Genomic DNA, 24,258 nt, shown 5'->3' with positions numbered 1-24,258 from the left:
ATGTACTGATTGTAATTCAAGCCTAATTCAAGAAGGTATTATCTAAAATATTCTATCGTTGTGTTGTTTTTATGATAATTTCATTTCGAGTTATTCTAACTATTAATTCTACAAGATTTGAAATTTTTGTTAAAATAGTACTCGTTTTTAATAATCAAATTAATCAAATTCATGGTTAAATCATTTAATTATGTCTAGCAAAATCTTGATGAATTGTATTCCTAATAGAAATATTCTTTTAAAAATACAGCAAATTCAAGAATCTATTAATAACTCTGAGCAAAATCTTAAAGATTCTTATAAACCTAATAATCAAGGCACAATTTTAAACAATAATCATATTCATGATGTTAGACGATTCATAAGAGCAAGTATTAAAATTCGTTACAAACAGATACGTTATCTAAAAACAAAACTAGTCATTTTCTAGTTAAATAGTCATTTCATTTTCTAGTTATATAGTCATTTTCTAGTTATAAAATTGTTTATATATATATATATATATATATATATATATATATATATATATATATATATATATATATATATATATATTAAGCTTGTAATCATATAAAGTATAAGGTTGAATTTTAAACTTGTAAAATTCTAGGGTTTGAAATTTAAATTGTCCAAATTAAACTTTTAATCACAAAAACTAAATTTCAAAACTTGAGGGTTAGTTTTAAACTTTTCAAAACATAAAGGATACAATAACAAATAATTTAAATTAACCATTTAATCTCATAATTATCCATATTTGATGTTTCTTGCAAAGCAATTTACCAATTTAATTAAAATAATTAATCAATTATCACATAAGGAAATTATTATTCAATTAATTGGTAATTATCTTGAATTAGTTCAAGGATATACTCATATATATTATAAAATCGGATTTATATTGACCCATTAAGATAAAGGCAAGTTTCCATAAGATAAACAGCAAGAAATCCCGAAATTGGCTCTTCCTGACGCTCGGACTCATCGAGTACCATAATGGACTCGCCGAGTTGAGGCCCACTCGCCGAGTCCACTATGGGACTCGTCGAGTTCATCAGGCAGATTGATAAAATTTGAATTTTGCAATCAACAATCAAGCAACCAATGCATCAATTCAATAGAAACCAATCAAGGCTCTGATACCACTGATGTGTTTTAGCCATAAGAACATTCCTACGCGCACATACAAACCCTAATGCTTGGATCTAGGTTTCTCTAATTGAACATGCAATGTATCCAATACTTTGATTGATAGATCTAGTATAATAACATATGAAATCTGATCTGAAAGATTACCTTGAAAAACTTGCTTGAATCTTCTTGTCCTTGGAGCTTAGAGTCACAAATGTCACTCCTCTAATGGCTTACAAACACCAACTAGCAAGAGGATGATTAGAGAGAGAGAGAGAGAGAGGGGAGGGTGAGAAAAATCGGCCAGGGTCTCTCCTATACCAAGGGTGCCGATTTCCTCAACCCTATGGGTGTATTTATACTAGTGAGCCTCCTAGGGTTTCCCCCTTAAACCCTAATTGGATAACTTAAGCCCTAAGCAATCCAATCTCCTTATGATAAGCCTTTGGACGATTTCTAGGCTCATCTAATACCTAAAATCGTCCACCCCTTATCCCTAAGGAGTCACTGCTCAAAATACAACTATCATACAATTGACAGTTTATACCCCTTTATTCAATTAATCTCTTTAAGTCACCAAATTAATTCCTAATTAATTTATGACTTATATTAATCAAATAACAATATTATTATCCTTATATTATTCTCATAATATATTAATAATATTTCTTCTCTCATTATAAATCAACCTATCAAGTTGCTATGGTGAAGGCAACCCAAAAGGACCATGCTCAATTGGGTCAAGTACTTACCAAATATAGTTGCAGCCTTAGACACTATTCCAACATGAAGGCCATTCTTGAGTTTGGATCGTCGGCTAAAGCTAAAGATTTCCTGTCGAACAAAAAAAACTGGAAAGATATATTTAACTTTATCAAGCATGTTGGAGAGAATGATTATAAATTTGATCGTGTTGCAAATGTAAGAATTGCTGGATTGCCTATAAGGTTATGGAGTGAACCAAATTTCTCTGCCATTGTGTAGAAGTTCAGGAAGATAATTATTCTGTTTGATCATACTGGGGATAGAATGGACCTCTCAGTAGTAAAAATCGGCATCCTTACGGAAGAAAAGAAAAAGTTCAATGAAGTTATTAAGACTGAAGTTGGTGAAGAAACGTTTGACATTGGTATGGTTGAGTATGAAGATGAACCATGGTTTCCCTTCAAGTTCGATGATGTTGATCAACCATATCAATCTGAACCTGAAGATAATTCTGACGGGGACACAAAAGTTGTTGAATCCGACAAAGATGATGGTGTGCATGGTTCTAATGAAGATGAAGATGATATTTCAGATACATGGATGGATGATATTGAAGATGGTGAAATAGTTAGAGATGTGAATATGAAAAGCAATGGAATTAGATGTTGTGGGATTGTCGATGAAGAAGTATCTTCCGATGGCCCGGATGCAGCAGCAGTCCCGAACCAAGCACCTACGGCGATCTTGGAATCTGAAAAGGAATTTACTCATTACAATGAAGCGAAAACGATTCCAGTTCCCACTGATACTGGCCTAACTGATGATAATGAAGCATGTGGAGATAAGCCTAAGGAACTCGATCGGGGCACAGTTGGCCTGGCCATACAGGATGCTTGTAAAATGGATAGTCCGCTATTGGGCTCCCTAAGGCCCATTTCGCCCACCTCCTTCCCTTCCATGTTAGCCTAGTCGGTTTGTTTTGGACCGTTTCCATACAACAAGCAGACCCCTTCCCCCACTTATCAAACACCCCAACTGCAAGGTATCAATATTGGGCATTCATTAAAAAAGGCGATTCTCTCAAGTCCTCTCCCCGACAAGAGACTTATTACAGTACCCTGTCCAAGCTTTATTTCATGATGGAGATGAAAACGTATCAACACCTGACTCGCATCAGAATGAGATGGTACCAAGATCTTCCCTCAATCAACCTCCAGATGCTAATAAATCTATTCAAATCAACGAAATCAAAGCAACATCTGAAATTGGGGGCTATGCTTGGATTTGAGATCGATGCCAACAACAAATTGTTGGCAGGAATCCTAGGAGTATCAGGTGAGACAAGAACTTCCAAATGAATTTTCTGTCCATCAACATCAGGGGAATAGGGGAGAAATATAAGGTGGATTGGATTCGAACATTAAAATCAAAGTATAGAATATCCTTCTTAGCAATACAAGAGACACAATTACTTGAGGTAGAAAACATCAATGCTCAAGCTTGTTGGGGTGCAGAAAACTTTTGAGATAGTCGTGTAAATTCATCAGGTAGGTATGGGGGTTTGTTGAACTTGTGGGACAGGGACTTGTTTAATTCGCTTGAGTTTATTTCATCTAGACATTACTTAATCAACATTGGCACTTGGAGGGGTATTAATGAGAATGTGATTTGTGCTAATATTTATGGGCCTCAATCCATTCTTGAGAAAGAGGCATTATGGAAAGAATTAATTGGCTTAAAAAACTCTAAGACAAGAATTTGGATTATGATGGGCGACTTTAATGTGGTAAAAAGGAGTGAGGAGAGGTTAAATTCAATCTTCTGCCCAAGAGCTGCTAAGGAATTCAATAATTTCATACATGAATCAGGCCTCATAGATCTGAAAATGGGGGGCCATCGCTTCACATGTTTTCGTAATTCAGATCTTAAACTTAGTAAGTTAGATCGATTCCTGGTTTGCCCAAGATTTTTAAATCTTATTACTAATGTCTCGGTTACTGCTCTCCCAAGGGAAATTTCGGATCACTGTCCCATTCTGTTGTCCTCGGCTCGTAGAGACTTTGGTCCTTCCCCATTTAGATTCTTTAACTCCTGGCTGTTAAGGGACGATTTCGAAAAGACATTCATATCCAGTTGGAATAATTTCGTTGGATTTGGTACCCTTGACTTGTATCTAGCTGCTAAACTCAAACACATCAAGAAAGGATTGAAAGAATGGAGAGCATCTGCCCATCCTAAAGAGGAATTTGAATTGTCTCGACTCAAGAAGTTGATGGACCAACTTGATATGGCAGCCGAGACAAGACAATTAACGGAGGATGAGATCAAGGTTCGTAGTTCGGGGTATAAATCAATAGTTGAGCTGGAAAAAATCAAGGCCCTTGATCTTAGACAAAAATCTAGGATCAAATGGGCTATATATGGGGACGAAAACACTAGGTTTTTTCACGCACATATAAACAAAAACAATCGTAAGAGCTCGATAGATGGTCTGTTGATCAATGGGGAATGGTGTACAGATCCAACATCTATAAAACAGGAGGTATATTCATTTTTCTTTGAAAAAATACAATGAAAAGTTCCCTGTCAGGCCGAAATTAATCAATCACCGCTTCAAGAAAATTTCTAGCGAAGAAATGCAATAGTTGGAATCTCCTATTTCCCTGTGTAGAATTAAGAATGCAATGTGGGCGTGTGGTAATGAGAAGGCACCGGGGCCTGACGGTTTCACGTTTAAATTTATCAAAAAATATTGGGAGGTTCTCTTGGGTGACATTGCAGCGGTTGTTAAATATTTCGAGAGTTATGGGAATCTTGACTCGTCTTGTAACTCTTCTTTCATATCGTTGGTGCCTAAAATCAAGGATCCCCTTCTAATCAGTGACTATAGACCGATCAGTCTTATAGGCTGCGTTTACAAAATCATCTCCAAAATTCTTTCGTTGAGACTGAAGAATGTCGTGGGGAAGTGCATTGACGAGGCGCAATCAGCGTATATTGAAGGTCGGAACATATTGGAAGGGCCCCTGGTTGTGAATGAAGTTTGCTCCTCGGCAAAAAAGAATAAAAAGAAGATACTTCTTTTCAAGGTTGATTTTGATAAAGCCTTTGATTCATTAAATTGGGATTTCCTTGACTCAAATTTAGTGAAGATGGGATTCAGCAACAAAATAAGAATGTGGTTAAAAGGATGTCTTGTTTCCTCCAAGTCCTTAGTACTTGTAAATGGCTGCCCAACCGAAGAATTCTCTATATCCAAAGGGGTCAAACAAGGCGATCCACTCTCACCGTTTCTGTTTATTATAGCCATGGAGGGTCTTGGTGTAACGATGAAGTCGGCGTGTGAACTAGGCATCTTCCATGGGATTAATTTGCCAAATGGGGGGCCAACACTCTCCCACTTGCTATATGCGAATGATGCTCTTTTCTTGGGGGAGTGGTCAAAGCAAAACATCAAGAACCTATCACGCATCTTAAACTGCTTCCATGTTGCATCGGGGCTTAGAGTCAATTTCAATAAATCTAGAGTATTTGGAATTGGTGTTGACACTCAGGAGGTGAAAAATTAGGCGAGACCTCTAGGATGTGAACCGTCCTCCCTTCCTTTTACCTATCTTGGTGTCCCGGTTGGAGCCAATATGAAGTTGAAGAAACATTGGAAGCTGATCATAGACAGATTCAAAGAAAAACTTTCAAAGTGGAAATCTAAAAATCTATCCTTCGGTGGTAGATTGACCCTCATCCAATCAGTCCTCGGCAACTTCCCAACTTATTATTTATCTTTATTTGTGGCTCCAGAGGGCGTCATCAAAACTCTTGACAGGTTAAGGAACAGATTCCTTTGAGGTGGATCATATGAGAGGAAGGTTATTCACTAGATTTCGTGGGACAAAGTGACAGCCCCTAAAGATTCGGGTGGACTTAGCGTTGACACGATAAAAGCCCTGAACATATCCCTCACTATGAAATGGTGGTGGAAGCTTAGAACCAAACCTGGATAATTATGGGCAACAATCATATACAGTGTGCACAATATTCGATCATATACAGTGTGCACAATCTTCTTTCCAAACCTGACGTTTGTTACTTGATGAAGACTTTACCCGGGGTATGGAACAACATTGCAGGTATAAAGAATGATCTCATGAAAAAGAACATCCCTGTTTTCTCGGTGTTTTCCAAGCATCAAGGCCCCACATGTGAAATCTAGAAATATGGCTTAACTCTGGATGGTTCATATTTGGTGTGTGCCCTGAGGAATAAATGGGACTATAGATCCCCTACCATTGATTCTAATTTTCAATGGCTTAAAGAAATACCACTGAAAGTATCATGCTTCATCCGGAGGGCGCAAGCGGGCATAATTCCAACCGTAAATGAACTATCAAAAAGAGGGGTATATGTGGAATCATTGACTTGTCAGATGTGTGAGAAGATAGAAGAATGTCCAGACCATACTTTTGTGGCATGCTCTTATGCAACGATGGTCACAGAAGGGATATTAAGATGGTGCAGGGTGCAAGCTGGAAGCTTTCATAAGGTGAATCAAATTCTAGAATTTCTTGTCAAGTGGGGATCATGTTCCAAAAGAAGAAGGACTTTTATGGTCATTTGTTACTGTATGCTATGGTCTATTTGGAAAGCAATAAACGATAGAGTTTTAAATAACAACCGGCTGCCACCGGATAAAGTCATATATATTATCAAATCCATAAGCTTTCTTTGGGTGAAAAACAAAGGGTAAAATAAAGAAGTTAGCCTGAGCAAATTGATCTCAATACCCGTTTTCTTAACCTGTAAATTCATATGTTTTATGTTGTTTTATCTTCGTGTTACTCGTGTTTCTGTGTTTTACCACTAGCTTTACGTAGCCTATACTGTTATTTTCCCTATTTTATCTTCTATATTAATCTATTGGTCGATTAAAAAAAAAACTATTTATGGAGGAAACAGTTAATTCCTTATCGGAAACCAAACCAATAAACTGGAAACTCGACGTCGAGGACCAATACAACAAAAATCAAATATACTTTTATACAATTTTTTGGAACACGTTAGCGCACGGGGGCCACGTGCAGCCACTACGTTTGCACACATGGAGTTATTGTGAATGAGGTGTCAACCAGCCACTCACATCTCCCTGAAAGCTGACGTCATTTTCACTACTCTTCTGCTTTTGAGATGATAAGTCGCGAATCGTGTCTTTTCGACCACCTCCTTATCTCAATTCTCCGGAATGGGTCGCCGCCATCTTCTCTACCTTCTCTACACATCTTCAGTACGGCCGCCGTCCTCCACTCCTTACTTTACTGCGCCGCCTCCTCCCCCCGCGTTTCTAACTCGCAAGGTACAGTAATTCAATCAATCGATGTTTTTACAAAACCATGATCATTTGAATTTGTTTTTCTTCTTTCCTTCTTAATCTGATATATCGCCTTGTCACCAACTTTATCGTATCTTGAACGGGATTTGAATGATGGGAGAATTTCATCTACAGAGTTGCCATTGTTGTTTGAGTTCATGGATTTCAACTCGTATTTTGGCCATCGTTTTATGTTTAATTAAGTCGTCGCGTCTTTCAATTTTTGATGTCAAATTTCATTAATTAAACGTTTGATTTTTTTTGCACAAAAAGTTTTTTTGTATCCGACTTTTGGAGAATTGCCCAGAAAATTTTAAAAGTTGGTTTATCTTGGCCAATTCATTTACTTCACGTTTATATTTTGAACTCATCGACCATTGGATAAGATGAAATAAAATCGAAACGATCCTTTTGATGGAAATTAATTGTGTTTAGTTTGATGTTGGAATGAAGGGATACATGAGTAGTCAAGAAAGTAGCAAAGGAAATCATATTCATGCCGATGAAACAATCAACCACGGCAGAGCACCATCGACGCTAGAGGAGTTCAAAAGGCTGGAGGAAGAAAAGGCAAGTCAAGGAGTTGCTAGTCAGACGGTTGAGAAGGCAGAAGATGGTGCCATGGAAGCAGTCGCCGGCGACGGCAGCCTGGAGTCCGTCAAGGAAAGTTTCAAGGAGCCTGTCGGCGTCGGTGATTTCCATAGAACCGGAGATACATGATCAAATGAAGATGCTCCGATCGAAGCACCAAATGAACACTAGCTTGTCTTTCATGTATATATATAAAAAGTCTTTTGAGAGTTGAGATCTTGGACTGTATGTATCTGGCCGAGAAAAATATAATAATCAGCCTACATACAATATATTTACGCGTGTATGTATTAAGCCTTTGAGCTAGCTTTTCTATACAAACATATATGCATTTTAAATTTTATTAAAATTGTAAGCCATGAAGAGTTGGTTGATAAAAAAAAAAAAAAAAAAAAAAAATCATCGATTTCTTATATAAATGAAAACTAATTGTAATTAACGGTTGTATTTGATTTTCTCTTTTCAAAGAATTATTGTAATCACTTGATATTTTTTAATAAAAACTCAAACCCTTGAAGAATTGAGCAAGAACTCCTGTGATTTCTGCTCGTAATAGAATTTGGTGGTTAAATTGGTTGAAGCAGATGCATCTGCTGAATATATCATAATCCCATTGATATCGAATCCATTTTCCTCCAAAATATGCAATGCATCGAAGAACGCCTCGCCTTGGATCCCTCTTCCATCGATTTCATAACTCGGCAACACCTTCTCTTTGTCGAACTGCGCCGTCCTCAGCTGGAAATCTTCCAGGTACGCTTCCGTCGTCCTCACTTTATCTGTGTAAAATTGGTGGTTAACATAATCAATAACGCCGCCGTATGCGGCGAATAGTTGCACGTAAGGTATCGTCGTTAGCCGATACGGTGCGATTGTAGCGACTGAAATGACGCTTTGGTTTTTTAGGTAGGTTATGAGTTCGCCAATGCAGTAACTGAAACTTTCGTTATGTTTCGGAAAGTTCTCGTAATCGATATCGATACCATCTAGATTGTAGGTTTGAATTATGGATTTGAGAGATTTAAAGGCGTTTGAGATCCACGTCTGAGAGTTTTCCGGTTGATACCAACGAAGTGTTGTGGAATCGAGACTCCAACCAGAGAGGCTCGCCATAGCTTTTACATTTGGGTGCTTGGATTTAACTGCGGCTACGGACTCCGGCGTTAACGATGACGCCCAGTAAGGTTTGAATATTCCGTTTTGGGGGTTGCCGGAGGCATCTGCGTCTATAGCAAAACTAAGTATGAAGTGGAAGTCGATGCCGTCGTCAATCGGAACCTCGTCCATCGTCACAGGCTTTCCCGTTGCTCCGATGTATTCCATGAATACTTTTCCATCTGAAACAAAGCAAAACAAAATCTGCAAATAAAGTGAAAATACAAAAATCCATTTTGAAAAACAACTCAACCCGCTCATTGTAAGATTAGAAACATTAAGATAAATGCACAACAAATCATACTTTTATTGGTTTTTATAATTGTGTAATTATAATAATTACTTATATTTGTATAACTTACTGCAAAGTTGTAGCAAGGTTAGGATGATGGTGATGATAAAGAACCAAAACCCGCCAAAAATAGTATGGGTTTTCATGTTTTTCTTTGGAGTTGTGTGTTAATGAAAAGCTGATATACTTATGCACATGAACATGTGGATAATTTTGTTTGACTAGTAGGAATAGATTTATATATGAAAAGTTTGTGAGGATCACAAAGAACAAAATTTGTATTAGTTGTCAACGTTAAAAGCCTAGCCGAGACAAAATCACAGAATTTTTAGACTTTGGATACATCTCAGTTTAAGACCTAACGATTTGATTGTCTTTTGGTAGATCACTAGATCCCGTTGAAATATGTAATTATGTCTTTTTAATTGTTGGCTAAATTACATAATTTCGTAATTCACTTCTATAACAAAATTCTTCAGTTTACGAGGTTTATTAGTTTGTTGAAATTTAAGTAGTTTTCTGTACGGATGTGCGCTTGGACTGAATATCTGAACCGAAACTCGGACTGGATCGATCCGAATTAGGATCAAATAAGTTATTTGGGTCGATTCTAGGGTATCTTTTTTTTTTTTTTGCCAAATTCGGGTTTTGAGTTATTCGGGCCGGGTTACCCAAATAAATGTTTAATCCGACCAAAAAGACCGACCCGAAAGTGAATAGTCACTCAAACTGAATAACCAAAATAAACCGAAATGACCGAATAACCCAAATAAACCGAAATGGCCCGGATAACCCAAATAAGGATCTTCTGTATCGAGTTTAAGAAAAAAATATTAAATTAATATTTTTTTTCTTGAACTAAATATAGAATTTCCTTATTTGGGTTATTAAGATCGTTTCGGTTTATTTAGGTTATTCAGGTCATTTCGGTTTATTTTGGTTACTCAGTTCAAAAACATAGTATAAATGTTTATTTAGGTTATTTCGGTCCTATCGGGTTAATAACCGAACCAAAACCCGTATTACCTGAACCGAACCGGTCTGTATTAGTATAACCAGTTCGGGTTTCGGTTCCTATTTTTCATCCAATTCAGGTTTTAGATTATTCGGGTTCGGATTGGTTCCGGCCTGAAACACATCCCTAGTTTTCTGTATGAAGTGGAATGAATTAATGGAATATTACAAACATTGAAAAGTTTTATTTGTCTGTTATACTTGTATACAATTAACTATTGAGCATTCCTTATTTATTACACTTGACTGAATTCGATCCATGGGGATGGGATGAGAGTTTTTTCTATTAAAGATAACTAGGTTATAACCTGTGGAAACCACGGTCGGTATATTTAAAATTTTTATATAAATAAAAAACTAATAAATATCAAAATAAACCAAGATTTTATCAATTGTAAGTAATTATGAATTAATTCGTAAAGCAAAATAAACATAATAATATTATTGGGATATGATTTTGTATTTTCAAAATTTGAATTGAATTTGATTTATTACCAAAAAAAGAAAATAATAAAAATCATAAAAAATACCACATGTCAAAAATACATTCAAAAAAACCGATACATGTTATTTTTAGGTTTTATTTATTAAAAGAAGTAGAACTAGATTACCATAACATGATATTTTTTTCCTTAGTTTATCATCTTGTTTTTTTCATTTGGTTTTATCAATTTATAACAAACAATATATTTAAATGAACATTTCCAATTCTTTCAACTACAATAAAACACCATAAGGAAATGTAATGATCGCTTACATAACTTGACACATTGCGTAACATTATTCAACTCATTTCATCATACCATAAATACCTAACAGAGCATTATGTACGATTTTTGTTGTTTTAATTCACTTTCACTAAGGGTGAAAGATCGTTATTAATGATTATACAAAATCAGAGTAAATGAAGTTATCATATATGTTGTTGAATATAGGTGACCAATTAAGAATGTTGATGTCATAATCGAACCGAAAGAACCAAAAAGGCATGTCAATTCCACTGATCATGTGACGCCGCCACTTCAACTATGACTATTGGGTGACCATGATCACCTCGTGTAAATTGATCATAGTGTGAGGTAGGACAATTTTCCCATGCCCAATGGATACAATCTAAATTTTATATCTTTCTAGGAAAGCCATGTACGATTGCATAATGGACTTGCAATTGAATGGTGTCATTGCGTGTAGGCTTACGTAAATATTTTGGATCATAAATCTCAATCACATGTTTTCAAAAATAGTGGAGACTATCTCGTGTGATCCTAACGGAGATCCTAAAACTCTCATCCAACGCACCAGGAAGGATGTCATATGCCAATTGACAATGTGTAGTTGTGTATTTTTGTAAGGGAGTGAAATCAGGTGTACCTCTAGCATCGAAACATTGTTGGAAATAACTACACTCCCTCATCACGTCTTCGACTATACATCATATAATGGTTTGAACATTTTGAACCTCTTTCGAAAATAATAGCCTTGAAAAGTGGCACCTTATTTGGCCAAAATAGGAACCAGAAATGGCGGTTTCTATCTTTAATATATATTAACACATAAACTTTATGGCATCATCTTAAACAATATAAGCTCTTGATTATATTTCAATCCTATGTTTTCAATCCTTGGATCAAACCATTGACATCATCTTCCCCAAATGGAATGCATTTAATTCAAATAAAAACTTTATAATTGTCAAACAAAATTAACTTATATCCGTTGAAATGAAATGTATTTAATTCCAATAAAAGCTTCCCTTATTTTAAATCTTAAAATTTCGGTTATAAATGTTTTAATATGGTCAACTTTAAAAACATATTACTAAAAACCATTTCAATTATGACATTAAATATCAACCATTAATATAAATTCGTTTATATTTGTAAACCATTAATATAAAATCCATTTTTATTAGGAAAACATTAATACCAAAAAATCATATTCAACTTATCACATACATATATGATTCATCCTTGATTCCATGGCTCACACTTATTTTCAATCGTTGGTTTTTTCTTCAAACATTCTCCTAGAACATCATAATTATTGCTTATAACTTCATCATCATTCCCTGCTTCAAACATTTATTGCTATGCACTAGAAGGTCTATACATTCTTTCGCTTTTTATATTTTTTTCGATTATTTTTTTGTTCATATATCAAATATATGTATTCATATATTTCGATTTTCTTTGTCAAAAATTACATGAAATTGGTTAACTACTTCTTTGAAACTTTTCAAATAAACAGGAAAAGATAGTACATACCTTTAATCTAGGAAAAAAAAGTGCTTTGTTGGAAACCAATTAAAACACATTATAGCAAAGTACTTTGATGGAATGACAAATGCACCCCTACCTATTTTCTTGTTCATGGTAATCAATTTTTTTGTGTATTCGTTTAGCATGATACTTTCATTTTTTATCCAAAGGGTAAATCATTAATTTAGTATGTATAATGTTCATCAGAAGGGTAAATCAATAATTTAATTTAAACATGGATCAAATCGTGAGATGCTACTATTTCCATTTGTTTGATTATCTCAATCTCGTTACTGTTTTTGATTGTATATAATATCTTAAATTGTTGGGTGATATTGAGATGACACGTGTACTAAAATGATTCTTTTAGCATGAGACTTCCATTTTTTATCCGAAGGATAAATCATTATTTTAGTATGGACAGTGTTCATCAGAAAGGTAAATCGGTAATTTAATGTAAAAATGGATCAAATCGATTGCTACTATTATTTTAGTTTGTTTGATTATCTCAACTTGGTTATTGTTTCCGACTTTAATGTTGAATATAATAACTTCATATTAACCCATTTTTTAGGAATGCACTTTTAGAGTATATTTTTATAACATATTTAACAGTAACATGTTGTGATTTTTTTGTGTTTTAGTGTCTCTTTTAATTTATATTTTATTCACTATTAAAGGGTTGAATTTCATAAACAATTTAATCCAAAAGTGTTAAACTATAATTATTCTAATTTGTATATGTTTGTGTACGGAAAATACAACATTTCAAGGATTTCTTTCTGTGACTAACAACATTATGTTTCTATTTTTGAAATCTCATAAAACATTACATAAGATTTTTTAGCTTAACATATTATATCATTCAGTCTAGACTAAGTCAAACAAAACAACAATGTATTGTTTTTTATATTGCATGCTTAACCTATTAACTTGGACTAGATCTTCAATAACCTGTAACATCCAATAAATACGGTCCAAAATTTTCATTTTTAATTTATAAATAAAACCATAGTAAACCAAATTATCTCATAAAAACATATGTGATACTATCTTAAAACATCATATCAAAACACTGTATCAAAATCACATGTCCAAACATCAGAGTAAATCATCCCAGGCTAAACGTTGTGATGTGTGCAATGCAGTCATCCCGAACTCTTCCCCTTACTAGCGGAAGTACCTGAAACCAAAAACTGAAAACTATAAGCACGAAGCTTAGTGAGTCTCCCCAAACTACCACATACCATACACATAATCACATAACACATAACTTGGGCCTAGCCCACCACATTGGGCCCCGCCCGGCATCGAACCAAAGTCTGGCATCGGGCTTCGCCCGACATCGGACCAAAATCCGACATCGGGCCCCACCTGGCATCGAGCAAAGCTCAGTATACATAAGCATATCAACAAATACATATATGTAACTTCCCAAAAATTGAGACCAATTTTTTTTTTCCATTTTTAATTATATTACTTGTAAAATTGTTTAAGAAAAACATTATTGATATCATATGAACTCACAAACCATAGTTACATGTATCAAAACAATATCATCAAATAGTAATAATGTCAGAGTACAATCCCAGTACAATCCCATAAATCTCAAATGTGGAATCATGTGTGTGTGATGCGTTGCTACCCCGCCGGCTCCTTCCCCTTAGACAAAGAGGTACCTGAAACCAAAATTGAAAACCGTAAGCATAAAGCTTAGTGAGTTCCCCCATCATACAACATACCACATAATAGTGCATATTCCTCAGTATCTTTCAACCGGTAACTGGGAACTAACCTCCCCTTTGGTACCTTTCAACCGGTAAGTGAGAGCTAACCTCTACTTTGGTATCTTTCAACCGGTAGCCAGGAGCTAACCTCCCCCTTGGTATCTTTCAACGGGTAACCAGGGACTATTTCACCCCTACCACTATCGCATAATAATGTAACATGATAATACGGCTAGACATGCATGGGTACTATCCACCCATTCAATATCTTTTATGATAATACAGCTAGGCATGGATGGGTACTATCCACCCCTTCGATATCTTTCAATTGGTAACTGAGAGCTATCCCACCCATATCAATACTACACATATATCATAGCATCCTAGCACATAATAATATACTTAACATGCTAGACAATTATCACAAAGACAATCATATTTACTATGTACCACTGCTAATGGGTCGGCCTTGGCGCCTTAGACCTGTTTCTACTGGAAGGTGACTGACCTTGATGTCGTGTAGTGTCTGCACTGTCCTCAATATGGAAATCAACTCTTCTCGACTCCTCAATCCCTACACAAAATTCTCTCTACATTACTATTTCATACTCATAACCCTTACAAGGGTCAGTGGGTCACTCAAGTCCAAGTCAAAGTCAATGTCAAAACCCTGGTTAAAGTCAACATCTGGCTGACTCGACTAGTTGAGTTGGTACGCCAACTCACCGAGTCCCCATATCTACAAAAGCTACAACCCCGTCCCTACTCGTCGAGTCTACCAAGAGCTCGATGAGTTTGCCTTCAACAACACATCAAACCTTCTTCAACCGACTCGCCAAGTTCATCTTCATCCGCATGGATGAGTTCAGTTTATGACTCGCCGAGTCTCTCCCTGAACTCGTCGAGTCAGTCTTCATGAGGTTGGGACATTGCCTTGAATTCATCGAGTTAGCTCATACACTCGTTGAGTTCTATGATTTCTAGGCCCCAAATGAGCCTAAACAATTGAAGGACCTTCAGTCTTAGCATCTGGTCCAACAACAGAAGGATTTGATGGAAAATATGTCCCGAATCGCCTAGTCCCATGAACGACTCGTTGAGTCCCACTTTGTCCCAAACTATACAGTCGATTATAATGAGTCTTAATGCATCAAAATAATAGATCTGGCCTCCTAAGGTTCATTTATACGTAAAGTTTCAATCTTGACGTCCATGCATGGGGCTTTTGGCTCAAAAAGCCCTAAAAAAAGGTATATAAGAAGCATGGGTCTCCCATGGCCATAAAGTTGGCACCTCTATGCCATGGGAACCCTTAATGGTTCCAGATATGAAGTGTAGCTCCAAACACACTCACAAAATCCGATTATAACTTCACCAACTCATGAAAAGGGTAGAAAATAGCCCCAAAATAGGATCTAAGAGATAGATGGTTAAGGTTCAAGCTTTTTACCTTGAATGAACTGAGAATGAAGCAAAACCTCCGGATCTACTAGCTTCCACATGAACTCCCAAGCTTCCTTCTTCTCTTCCAACTTCAAATGCACACAAAAGTCACCAAAAAGCTTAAGAACACTCAAAAGAGGCTTAGGGTTTGAGTTAGGGCTTTCTCTAGGTTGGGAGGAACAATGGAGGCAGAATTGGGGCGTTATAAGTTGTTTAAATATAGTGCAAACCCCAAATATTAGGGTTTCATCCAGACAATCCTACTCGTCGAGTCGGTCTCCCGACTCGTCGAGTAGGTTACTTATCCCACTGATCCAAAGTCGCGTCTACTCGACGAGTGGGCCTCCAACTAGCCGAGTCCCAGAGCAATACATGAGTTTACTTTAATTAAAATACGTACCAGGAAACGAGTGTTACAATATAAACATAAAAAGATAGCATAAACATATAAACATTCATCGGGCCCCGCACGACATCGGACCGAAATCCATAAGCATATAAACATTCCTCGAGCTTTCCCCAGCATCGGACCAAAGTCCGAAAACATACAAACAAACACATGCAAGAATCACGAAGACGTCAAGCATACAAATATTCCTGGTTAGGGTTGTATGTTCTGTTTGATGACTTGAGGGTTGTCGTGTAGGGATTGAGGAGTCGAGGAGAGCCGACCTTCACGTCGTGGACCGTTCAGACACTACATGACATCGATGTGAGTTACCTTCCAGTAGAAGTGGGTCTAAGGCACCAAGGCTGACCCACTAGTAATTGTTAGTTGGGATGGTTATCTTTGTTATAATTGTCTGGTCTGTTATTATTGGATATGTGAGTATGCTAGACTACTAGATATGTGAGTATGCTAGTTTGCTAGTTGCCATGTTATATGAGATAGTATCAGTAGAAGGGGACTAGTCCCCAATTCGGTCATTAGGACCAATGGGTAGGTCAGACACCCTAGATATGTCTGATAGCATGATTATGATATGATATTATGTGTTAGTAATATGGGGTGTAATAGTCCCTATTTTCGGTTGAGATAGATCGGAGGGTAGGTCAGCATCCCATAATAGCTTGACATGGGTAGATCAGCACCCCAAAATAGCTTGACATGGGTAGGTCAGCACCACAAAATGGAATGACAAGGGTAGTTCAGCACCCCAGAATGACTTGACATGGGTAGGTCAGCACCCCATAATGGCTTGACATGGTAGGACGAGATCCCCAGAATTGCCCAGTAGTATGTATGCTATATTGCTATGTGATTATATGGTATGTGGTATGATGGGGGAACTCACTAAGCTTTGTGCTTACAGTTTCAAATTTGGTTTCAGGTAGCTCTTCGTTCAAGGGGAAGGAGTTGGCGGTGTAGCAGCGCATCACACATACACACATGATTTCCGCTTAGAGTTTTCTGGGATTATACTATGATATTTTGTTGCTTCAGATGATTTGATTTTGAGACATGATATTATGGTTTTATGTATTGACATGATCTTGGCAATGTTTTGATAAACTAATTTATGAATCACTTAACAAAAAAACAAAATTTTGGCCTCAAATTTTGGGATGTTACACAACACCACCGTGAGGTGGTGGCTGACTGGCTGCCACCTCATGCTGTCATTCCGGCGCCACCAGACGCGACCTTGGGTGACTGTGTGCACTTGTGTGTGAGTTGGGTTGTTGTTTGGGATGCTTTTGATGTGCTTTGGACTAGAATCATAACCACCACCACCACGAGGTGGTGGCTGCCGCCGTGAGCTGCCGTTGACCACCACTGCCCGAGGTGGTAGCGGGTGGTGCATGACTTATTTAACCTTAATTAACCAAAAAATTTAACCATTGGACTAATTGGCTTATGATTGGGTTGGAAACCCTAATTAGCGTTTAGAAAACCCTAATTTTGGAGATGTTGGTTTTGATTTGTCGGGACCTGTATTTGGACCAGTAGATTGAAGCCATGACTTGTGCCCGATTACATTGTATGATTGGTCTAATGGAGTGAAGGACTTAATGGATTAAGTCCTTAATGGGTTAAGTAAGAACACTTAACCTTAATCGTTATTTTATGTGAAAACCCTAATTATGTTGGGTTTTGAGTTGGGATTTTCTGTTGGGCTTAGATGTTTGGATTCTTGATGGATTTTGGAAAATTAGGCTATAATTGGGCCTTGGTTAATTGTTTGGCTTTTAGACCTTTAGAGTGTGGGTTTGGGCCTTGGTCATGGACCAAGCTAGGTTAAGGGTGAAATGGTCTTTTCACCCTAAGTATGGACTTATGGTTATACATTCAAAACCCGAATGTTAATTGAGTTTTGTTTTGACGATTGACAGTTCGGGGATTTGTTAGCCAACAACCAGAGAATTATTCACGAGACTTCAGCAGTGCGCAGTGAGTTTTCCTCCTGTTTGAAGAGGTCGAAGGCACCAATGTCGACCCGTATTTATGACGGTATGCATTATGGACTAAGGTCTGATGTCGGGCGGTGCCCGATGTATGCTTATATGTTTTCCGGATTACGATTCGATGTTGGGCAGTGCCCGAGGAATGTATGTATGCTTGATGTCTTCATGATTATTGCACGTGTCTGTATTTGTATGTTTCTAGATTACAATTAGATGTCGGGCGATGCCCGATGAATGTTTGTATGCTTTCTGGATTACAGTCCGGTGTCGGGCGAGGTCCGATGAATGTTTATATGCTTATGTTATCTGATTATTCTATGTGCCTTTATTGATATGTTTATATGCATACCGAGCTTTGCTCGTGCCGGGCAAGCCCCGATGTCGGACACTGTCCGATTCCGGATAGAGCCTGATTTTATATATTTTCATTTCATAAATTTTCTCTTAAGAAAAACAAAGCGACATCAATATACTCTTTACAATTTTTTTTCTACGTTTTATACCTTCAATCTAGCGCTTTTTGAGTTTTTTGTGTGATACATGTGGAAATATTGTTTTTAGAGTTATATTTTAATATACCAGTTGTAAAAATATTGTTTTTTCGTTTGTTTTTATATGTCTTATAGTTATTTTTATGTTTTTGGTTGAATTAAAATACTTCATTGGGTGAAAAACAGTTATTATTAGGTGAATTCATAAATAACAAAAATAATAAATGTAACTAGGGTTACTTTGGTCTTTATCATTCCCTTCACGATTTACGCCTTGTTTCGGAGTTCTACTTAAGAAGAGAAATTGGAGGAAACAGAGGGAAAGTGAGGGGTGTCGAAAGAAAATCGTGTTTCTGAGTTTTATTAATGGAAAGAAGGTGAGGCGAAGGAAATGATTTTTGAGACTTATTTTCCTTCCAAAATTTCCTCCCAAATTGGGTGGATTTGGGAAGAAAGCGAGGGGAAAGAAAATTTTAAGTTTTATTTTATGTTTCCTCTTGACTCGGGAACACAAAAACTTAAAATTTTTCCTTTCATTTCCTTCGAACTCGAGAGCACGAAATAATGAATATTTTTCTTCAGATTTCTTTTTTTCTGTCAAAATTTTCCTTCTCTTTCATTTAATAATAATAATAATAATAATAATAATAATAATAATAATAATAATAATAAAAACAATAATAAAAACAACGTTAGTAAAGAAATCAGGAACGATGAAAAGAGGGGGAAATGGGGATCGAGACGAGTTAGGGTTTGTGGCAGCGATTTGTAACTCAGACAAAAAGCAGACGAATACGCTTACTATCTATCGATCTCTTTGAACGTCGTAGCCATCGAAGTTTGAGAATACAAGAAATTATGAGTTACAGAGTTGGAGAGAGAAAACAATAAATTATGAGTTATAGATACTGGGGAGTGAAGTTGGAGTGTTACTTCTTTTTCTTTGGTCTTTGATCTTTGGTTTTGTTTAACCAACTATGTGAAGAGGCAGAGCAGTGCCGCCGCCGGTGAACAATGGATCGGAAACAGAAATTAGATTTAGAGAAGTGCGGAAGAGACCGTGAGGTAAGTTTGTTGCGGAGATTAGAGATCCCTGAAGGAAAGCTAGGGTTTGGCTTGGCACCTTCACTTCCGCTGAGGAGGTTGCCCATGCCTACGATAACGCTGCTTGGAGCCTTCGGGGAGCTAAAGCGAAGATGAACTTCCCCTCAACTGTTACTACCGAGTTTCTAGATGATCATCATTTGTTGTTTCATCAACATTTATACAACCATATGTACAATCGTTCTCGTTCGCATCAATAATCGGAGCACCAAATTGTCGTCCCACAGAGGCCATCTTGTAGTGGTATGAATAAATAGTACCTTGGAGTCCTGTAGTGGTCCCAAGCCTATGACGGCAGACGTCGTGTGTCCCCGGAGACATCATCCATGGCCGACTCCTTTATTGTCAGATGACAACAATTGCGATTCGTCTAATTCGGTGGTGGTTGATGAAGGTGATATTGGAGATATCGCTTCGTCTTCGCCGATGAAGCATTTCCTACGGTTCGATTTGAATATACAACCCCCATTGCATGAGATTGAATTCCCCACCGAAGATGACCTTATCTGCACAACTCTTCAGTCTTTGACGGTTGAATTTCCCTTGCATCTCTCGATCTTACTCTATTTTTGTGCCGAAAAATTAAGCCTCAAAATCCAATTATAGACATGATTAATGCTTTATTATGATCAAAGATCAAGTTATCTAAAGCCTTTTGTCGTTTTTTTTTTCTAATCTCATGACTGAAGATCAGATATGCTTTGCTCTCGACAAAAACCTCATGTTCATAATCTAATGAATCGACTAATTGTTCTTATCGTCATGTTCAAGGGTGTTTGAATGTGCATATAAGCTTGATTATTGTGGCGTTTTTTATTATCTTTGATCTAAACAATCTGATTTTGAGAATCACGAGATGACTTGGTCACCGATTAAACAACCCAACACTGTCTCCCTCCTACTCCCCGAATACGTGGTTTGTTGGGTGTTGCATCCAATTGAGACCCGCCCGCCCCCTGACAAACATCAGCCGTCTAATTGTAATTGTAATCAGATCGGATGCGTTCAAAAATTTATACGCCAAATCAATGATCATCTGACCAGATCTGTCTATTCTATAAAAGCAGACAATTTGAAAAGGCCAAAGTCTTTTTCATGTTTTATAAAAATAGCGGCATGTCCACAATGTGACGTTTGATGGATAATATCATTGTTTTGCAACTTTTTTATGATGACCAAATAAGTAACTTATGAGAATATAATTCTATCAAAGGTCCACACCACACGAACACGGCATCTTGTGCTGTGCTATTAGTAAGCCTCTTGTAAACAAGCACCAGCCGCAGTTATGATACACAATTAAACAAAAATTTACCCCAAGTCACCTGCCATTGTTATCCTTGTGTAGTCGGGGAGGGGGATTCGTTAACCTCCTTTCTAATGGTGTTTTCCTCTTACTCACAACAAAACGATTCACCCCTTTCCGCATCGGCATAATCTCTGGAAAGTCTTCATCCGGAATTTGACTCAATTCCGATATATCTTTAATCTGTGCAACACGTCGGAACCATCTTTCCGCTTTCGCCTCTTCCGACATGTCCAAAGGATCCGTTTCCTTCACCGCCGACCCCTCCAAGCTCTTTCCATTCCACCCGTTTCTAACCTCTTCATTTTCTTGATTCCGGAGGGGTTCTCGCACAAGATTCGTGTCAGGAGCTTCATCCGTTGGAATTGTGTTTTCCGTCACCTCCTTGCTGTCATCTTTCTTGGAAAAATAATCGGGTGGAAATGGAACAAACGGAACGAAGTTGGTGCCGCTTCCTTTCTCCATGGATTCTTGTTTATATTTAGGGGAAGTTAATGATCGATCTTTTTTCTTGCTAACCACAAACCGGTTTTCTCCTTTACGGAGTGGCATAATCTCGGGAAAGTCTTCATCTGAGATAACACTCGGCAAGTCCGTGGCATCATGCAACTCCGCCACCTTACTGAACCATTTCTCTGATTTCTCTTCTTCAACCGTATCTTTAATTTGACTTTTAATGTTCGATGCCGGTTTTTTTTCTTCATCAGGCTTTTTAGCAAACATATCGGCTGGTAATGGGACAAATGGGGCGTAACCAGATTTGGCTCCGTTTGGAACTTTTTTGGCATCTTGTCCGGATGTTTTCATCTGCCCATTGGGTTCACCTGATCGACTGCATTCGCATTTTAAGCACACCACATTCCTACCATGATTGAAAAAATTACATCTGGAAAGGAAAGAAAGTTCAACCCTTTCAATACTATAGAATATACAATAAGAATTTTGGTAGAGGTGAGGAAATGTAGTTAGATGATTACTCCTGGATTGCTTGATTAAACAAGACAAGAAATGCAACTTACTTTGAGCATAGCCATTCACCTCTCTTCATTGTTGGTCCAATTTCATTAAATTTCTCCACAGTGGGCAGGCTCAAAGCTGCCCCGCTACTGTTAAACTTAGCCATCTCTCTCAACAAATTTCGGGCAGATGATTCAGTAGCCTCTCTAATGTTTCTTTCAGGATATATAATAGGATTGCTTGCATAACTCAATATGTACTTCATCAAGTCCACAGTTGTTGCTTCATTTGATTCGTCCCCCTGCAATTGTTGAAAAAATATGCATTTCATATATAAATTGATGAATCACACCCAAAATCACATCCATGTAGTGTCGGTTCTAGCAATATAGTCTTAACTGATCAACCACAATCAACCAGATACAAACCTGTAAGAAAGATCTCATTTTTCTCTCAGTTTCAAGGGAACTTTTGAAAAGGAATGGAGTCCCTTCGTCTATTAGCACCTGGATATCATCCTTCGGAAGGCACCTGGACACAAAAATCATATGAATGATTTGTTGAGAAATAATACAAATTGAAGGTGGTGTTTTGATATGCGTTTTAAAAGAAATGATCAAATTACTATTTCGAGAGCTGTTCGAAATTGGGTGAGGAAGAATAAATGAAGTGATAAGCATCGTGAAGAGGGGACTACAAACCCTAATATTTCAGGCCTATCATGTGCAAAACGCAAACAGGAACACGCAGCATCCAGAAACTCCATTGATAAGCTCTCATTTGGCACAAATTCCTCCTTAATATTCCTATTTAGGTCGAAAGCACCGGACATGGATATAGATTCGAGAAGGAGTGACCATTCCGGCCACGGGTGGGACGGTGAAACGAGATAGGCGTCGGCGGGAACATGATTTTTCTCTTGCAGAGTGGATTGAGTGTAAAATTGTTGAGAGGATTTGATCGGAAACAGTGAGTTAGCGCGATAGGGGAGGAGGAGGTGGCGAGGGACGGTGGAGAGGGGAGACAGTGGACAACTAAGAGAGTGGCGGTGAGTTACGCAGAGGAGAGTAGACGGTCTGTGATGGATATGAGAGATTGGACCGTTTAAGAGAATGGAAAGTCTTGACGAAACCCCGAACATTTGATCGGAGAAACGGGAACCACCGACGACGACCATGTTTGGATTGGTCACCGGAGAAGATGTGGCTTTAAACGCATCAAAGACTACCAGATATTGTATTTGAACACCGTATACCGCTTTTACCCCTCTGCCTGGAACAAACAAACGAACAATTTTGTTCTTTTTTATAAAACAAATATTCTAAAAATGATCGGTACCCCCGAACATCCTGACCGAACTACTCTCAAATTCATAACAATTTTTTAATTTTTAATTTTTTTACTTATGTCTGAAATATTTAATTCGGATTTTGGAGTGTGGAATATCATCGTTTTTCAATCATGTGTGATTGATTTTATACCATGGTATCTTATATAGTTCATTAAAAATATGTTTGTATAATTTTTTGTTGTATATTAATAAAAACAAAAACAAAAATCTTTAAATCCGGAATTTTTTATTGGATTTCATTTTTTTTTTTTTTTGAAATTTCAAAGTTTTTTTTATTTGAACTCTGAAATTTTAGTTTAAAACCCAGATAGTAAATAATTCAGAATGTAAATCTGAAACTTGTCTTTTTGTCAAAATGACAAAAAAAAATAATTTGGTCTAAATGCCTCGTTCCGAAATTGGTGATTATATTCCCAAAAAATCTATTAAACATACAATTAAACATTAAAAATAAAGTTATTCCCTAAAATGACGATACAATTCACCATATGCCTATATTTTTCGGATTCTAACAAAATATTCATTAAAACCGTGAATAAATGCATAAACTCACGTAAACTTTTTGTCTAACACGTATCGTTGATAAATATTCGCAGCCACACTTTATTATTTGTGAATAATATTTTAAGATGGATTCAACGGTTTGTAACGAATAAAATCGCTTAACATACCTCAAAAAACTTTTTCTTTTTGATTAGTTATGTGTAGCTCATTTCCGACATATCGTTCAACCATGCAAAAATAATTGATTATCGCTAAAGAATCGTGAGGCTACTAATTTCGGTCTATTTAAGAGTTTGAGAATTATATCTTTAGGTATTTGTCTAATTTTTGCAATGTGTTTATCATGGTTGGTCAGTTAATTTTGAAAACCTTATACGGAAATTAAAATTAGAAATATATATATATATATATATATATATATATATATATATATATATATATATATATATATATATATATAT

General features: G+C 36.8%; 3 protein-coding genes and 2 pseudogenes across 3 annotated transcripts; 3 read left to right on the top strand and 2 right to left on the bottom strand.

Annotated features, from left to right (window-relative positions):
• Positions 1-3,604: 3,604 nt before the first annotated feature.
• LOC144998100 (uncharacterized) lies at positions 3,605-4,411 on the top strand. Its single transcript, XM_078957920.1, has one exon. The coding sequence runs from the start codon at positions 3,605-3,607 to the stop codon at positions 4,409-4,411; it is 807 nt and encodes a 268-aa protein (XP_078814046.1).
• A 2,648-nt stretch (positions 4,412-7,059) lies between these two features.
• Positions 7,060-8,144, top strand: LOC144998471 (uncharacterized). The gene is made up of 2 exons (XM_078958220.1): positions 7,060-7,183; positions 7,652-8,144. Exons 1-2 carry the CDS (start codon positions 7,073-7,075, stop codon positions 7,916-7,918), a joined length of 378 nt encoding a protein of 125 aa, XP_078814346.1. The 5' UTR covers positions 7,060-7,072; the 3' UTR covers positions 7,919-8,144.
• Positions 8,145-8,293: 149 nt separating this feature from the next.
• LOC144998089 (chitinase 2 pseudogene) lies at positions 8,294-9,382 on the bottom strand (annotated as a pseudogene).
• A 9,906-nt stretch (positions 9,383-19,288) lies between these two features.
• LOC144998077 (ethylene-responsive transcription factor 3-like) lies at positions 19,289-20,285 on the top strand (annotated as a pseudogene).
• Positions 20,286-20,829: 544 nt separating this feature from the next.
• On the bottom strand, positions 20,830-23,239 carry LOC145048969 (zinc finger protein VAR3, chloroplastic-like). Its single transcript, XM_078997624.1, has 4 exons — positions 22,644-23,239; positions 22,371-22,473; positions 22,005-22,243; positions 20,830-21,871 (listed from the first exon to the last, which is right to left on the bottom strand). Exons 1-4 carry the CDS (start codon positions 23,117-23,119, stop codon positions 21,001-21,003), a joined length of 1,689 nt encoding a protein of 562 aa, XP_078853750.1. The 5' UTR covers positions 23,120-23,239; the 3' UTR covers positions 20,830-21,000.
• Positions 23,240-24,258: the final 1,019 nt, after the last annotated feature.

Source organism: Lactuca saligna, chromosome 5 (assembly GCF_052625555.1).
Source record: "Lactuca saligna cultivar CGN05327 chromosome 5, ASM5262555v1, whole genome shotgun sequence".
Lineage (NCBI taxonomy): Eukaryota > Viridiplantae > Streptophyta > Magnoliopsida > Asterales > Asteraceae > Lactuca > Lactuca saligna.
Note: the sequence above shows the minus strand (reverse complement) of the source record. Positions and strands in the feature narration are given on the sequence as shown.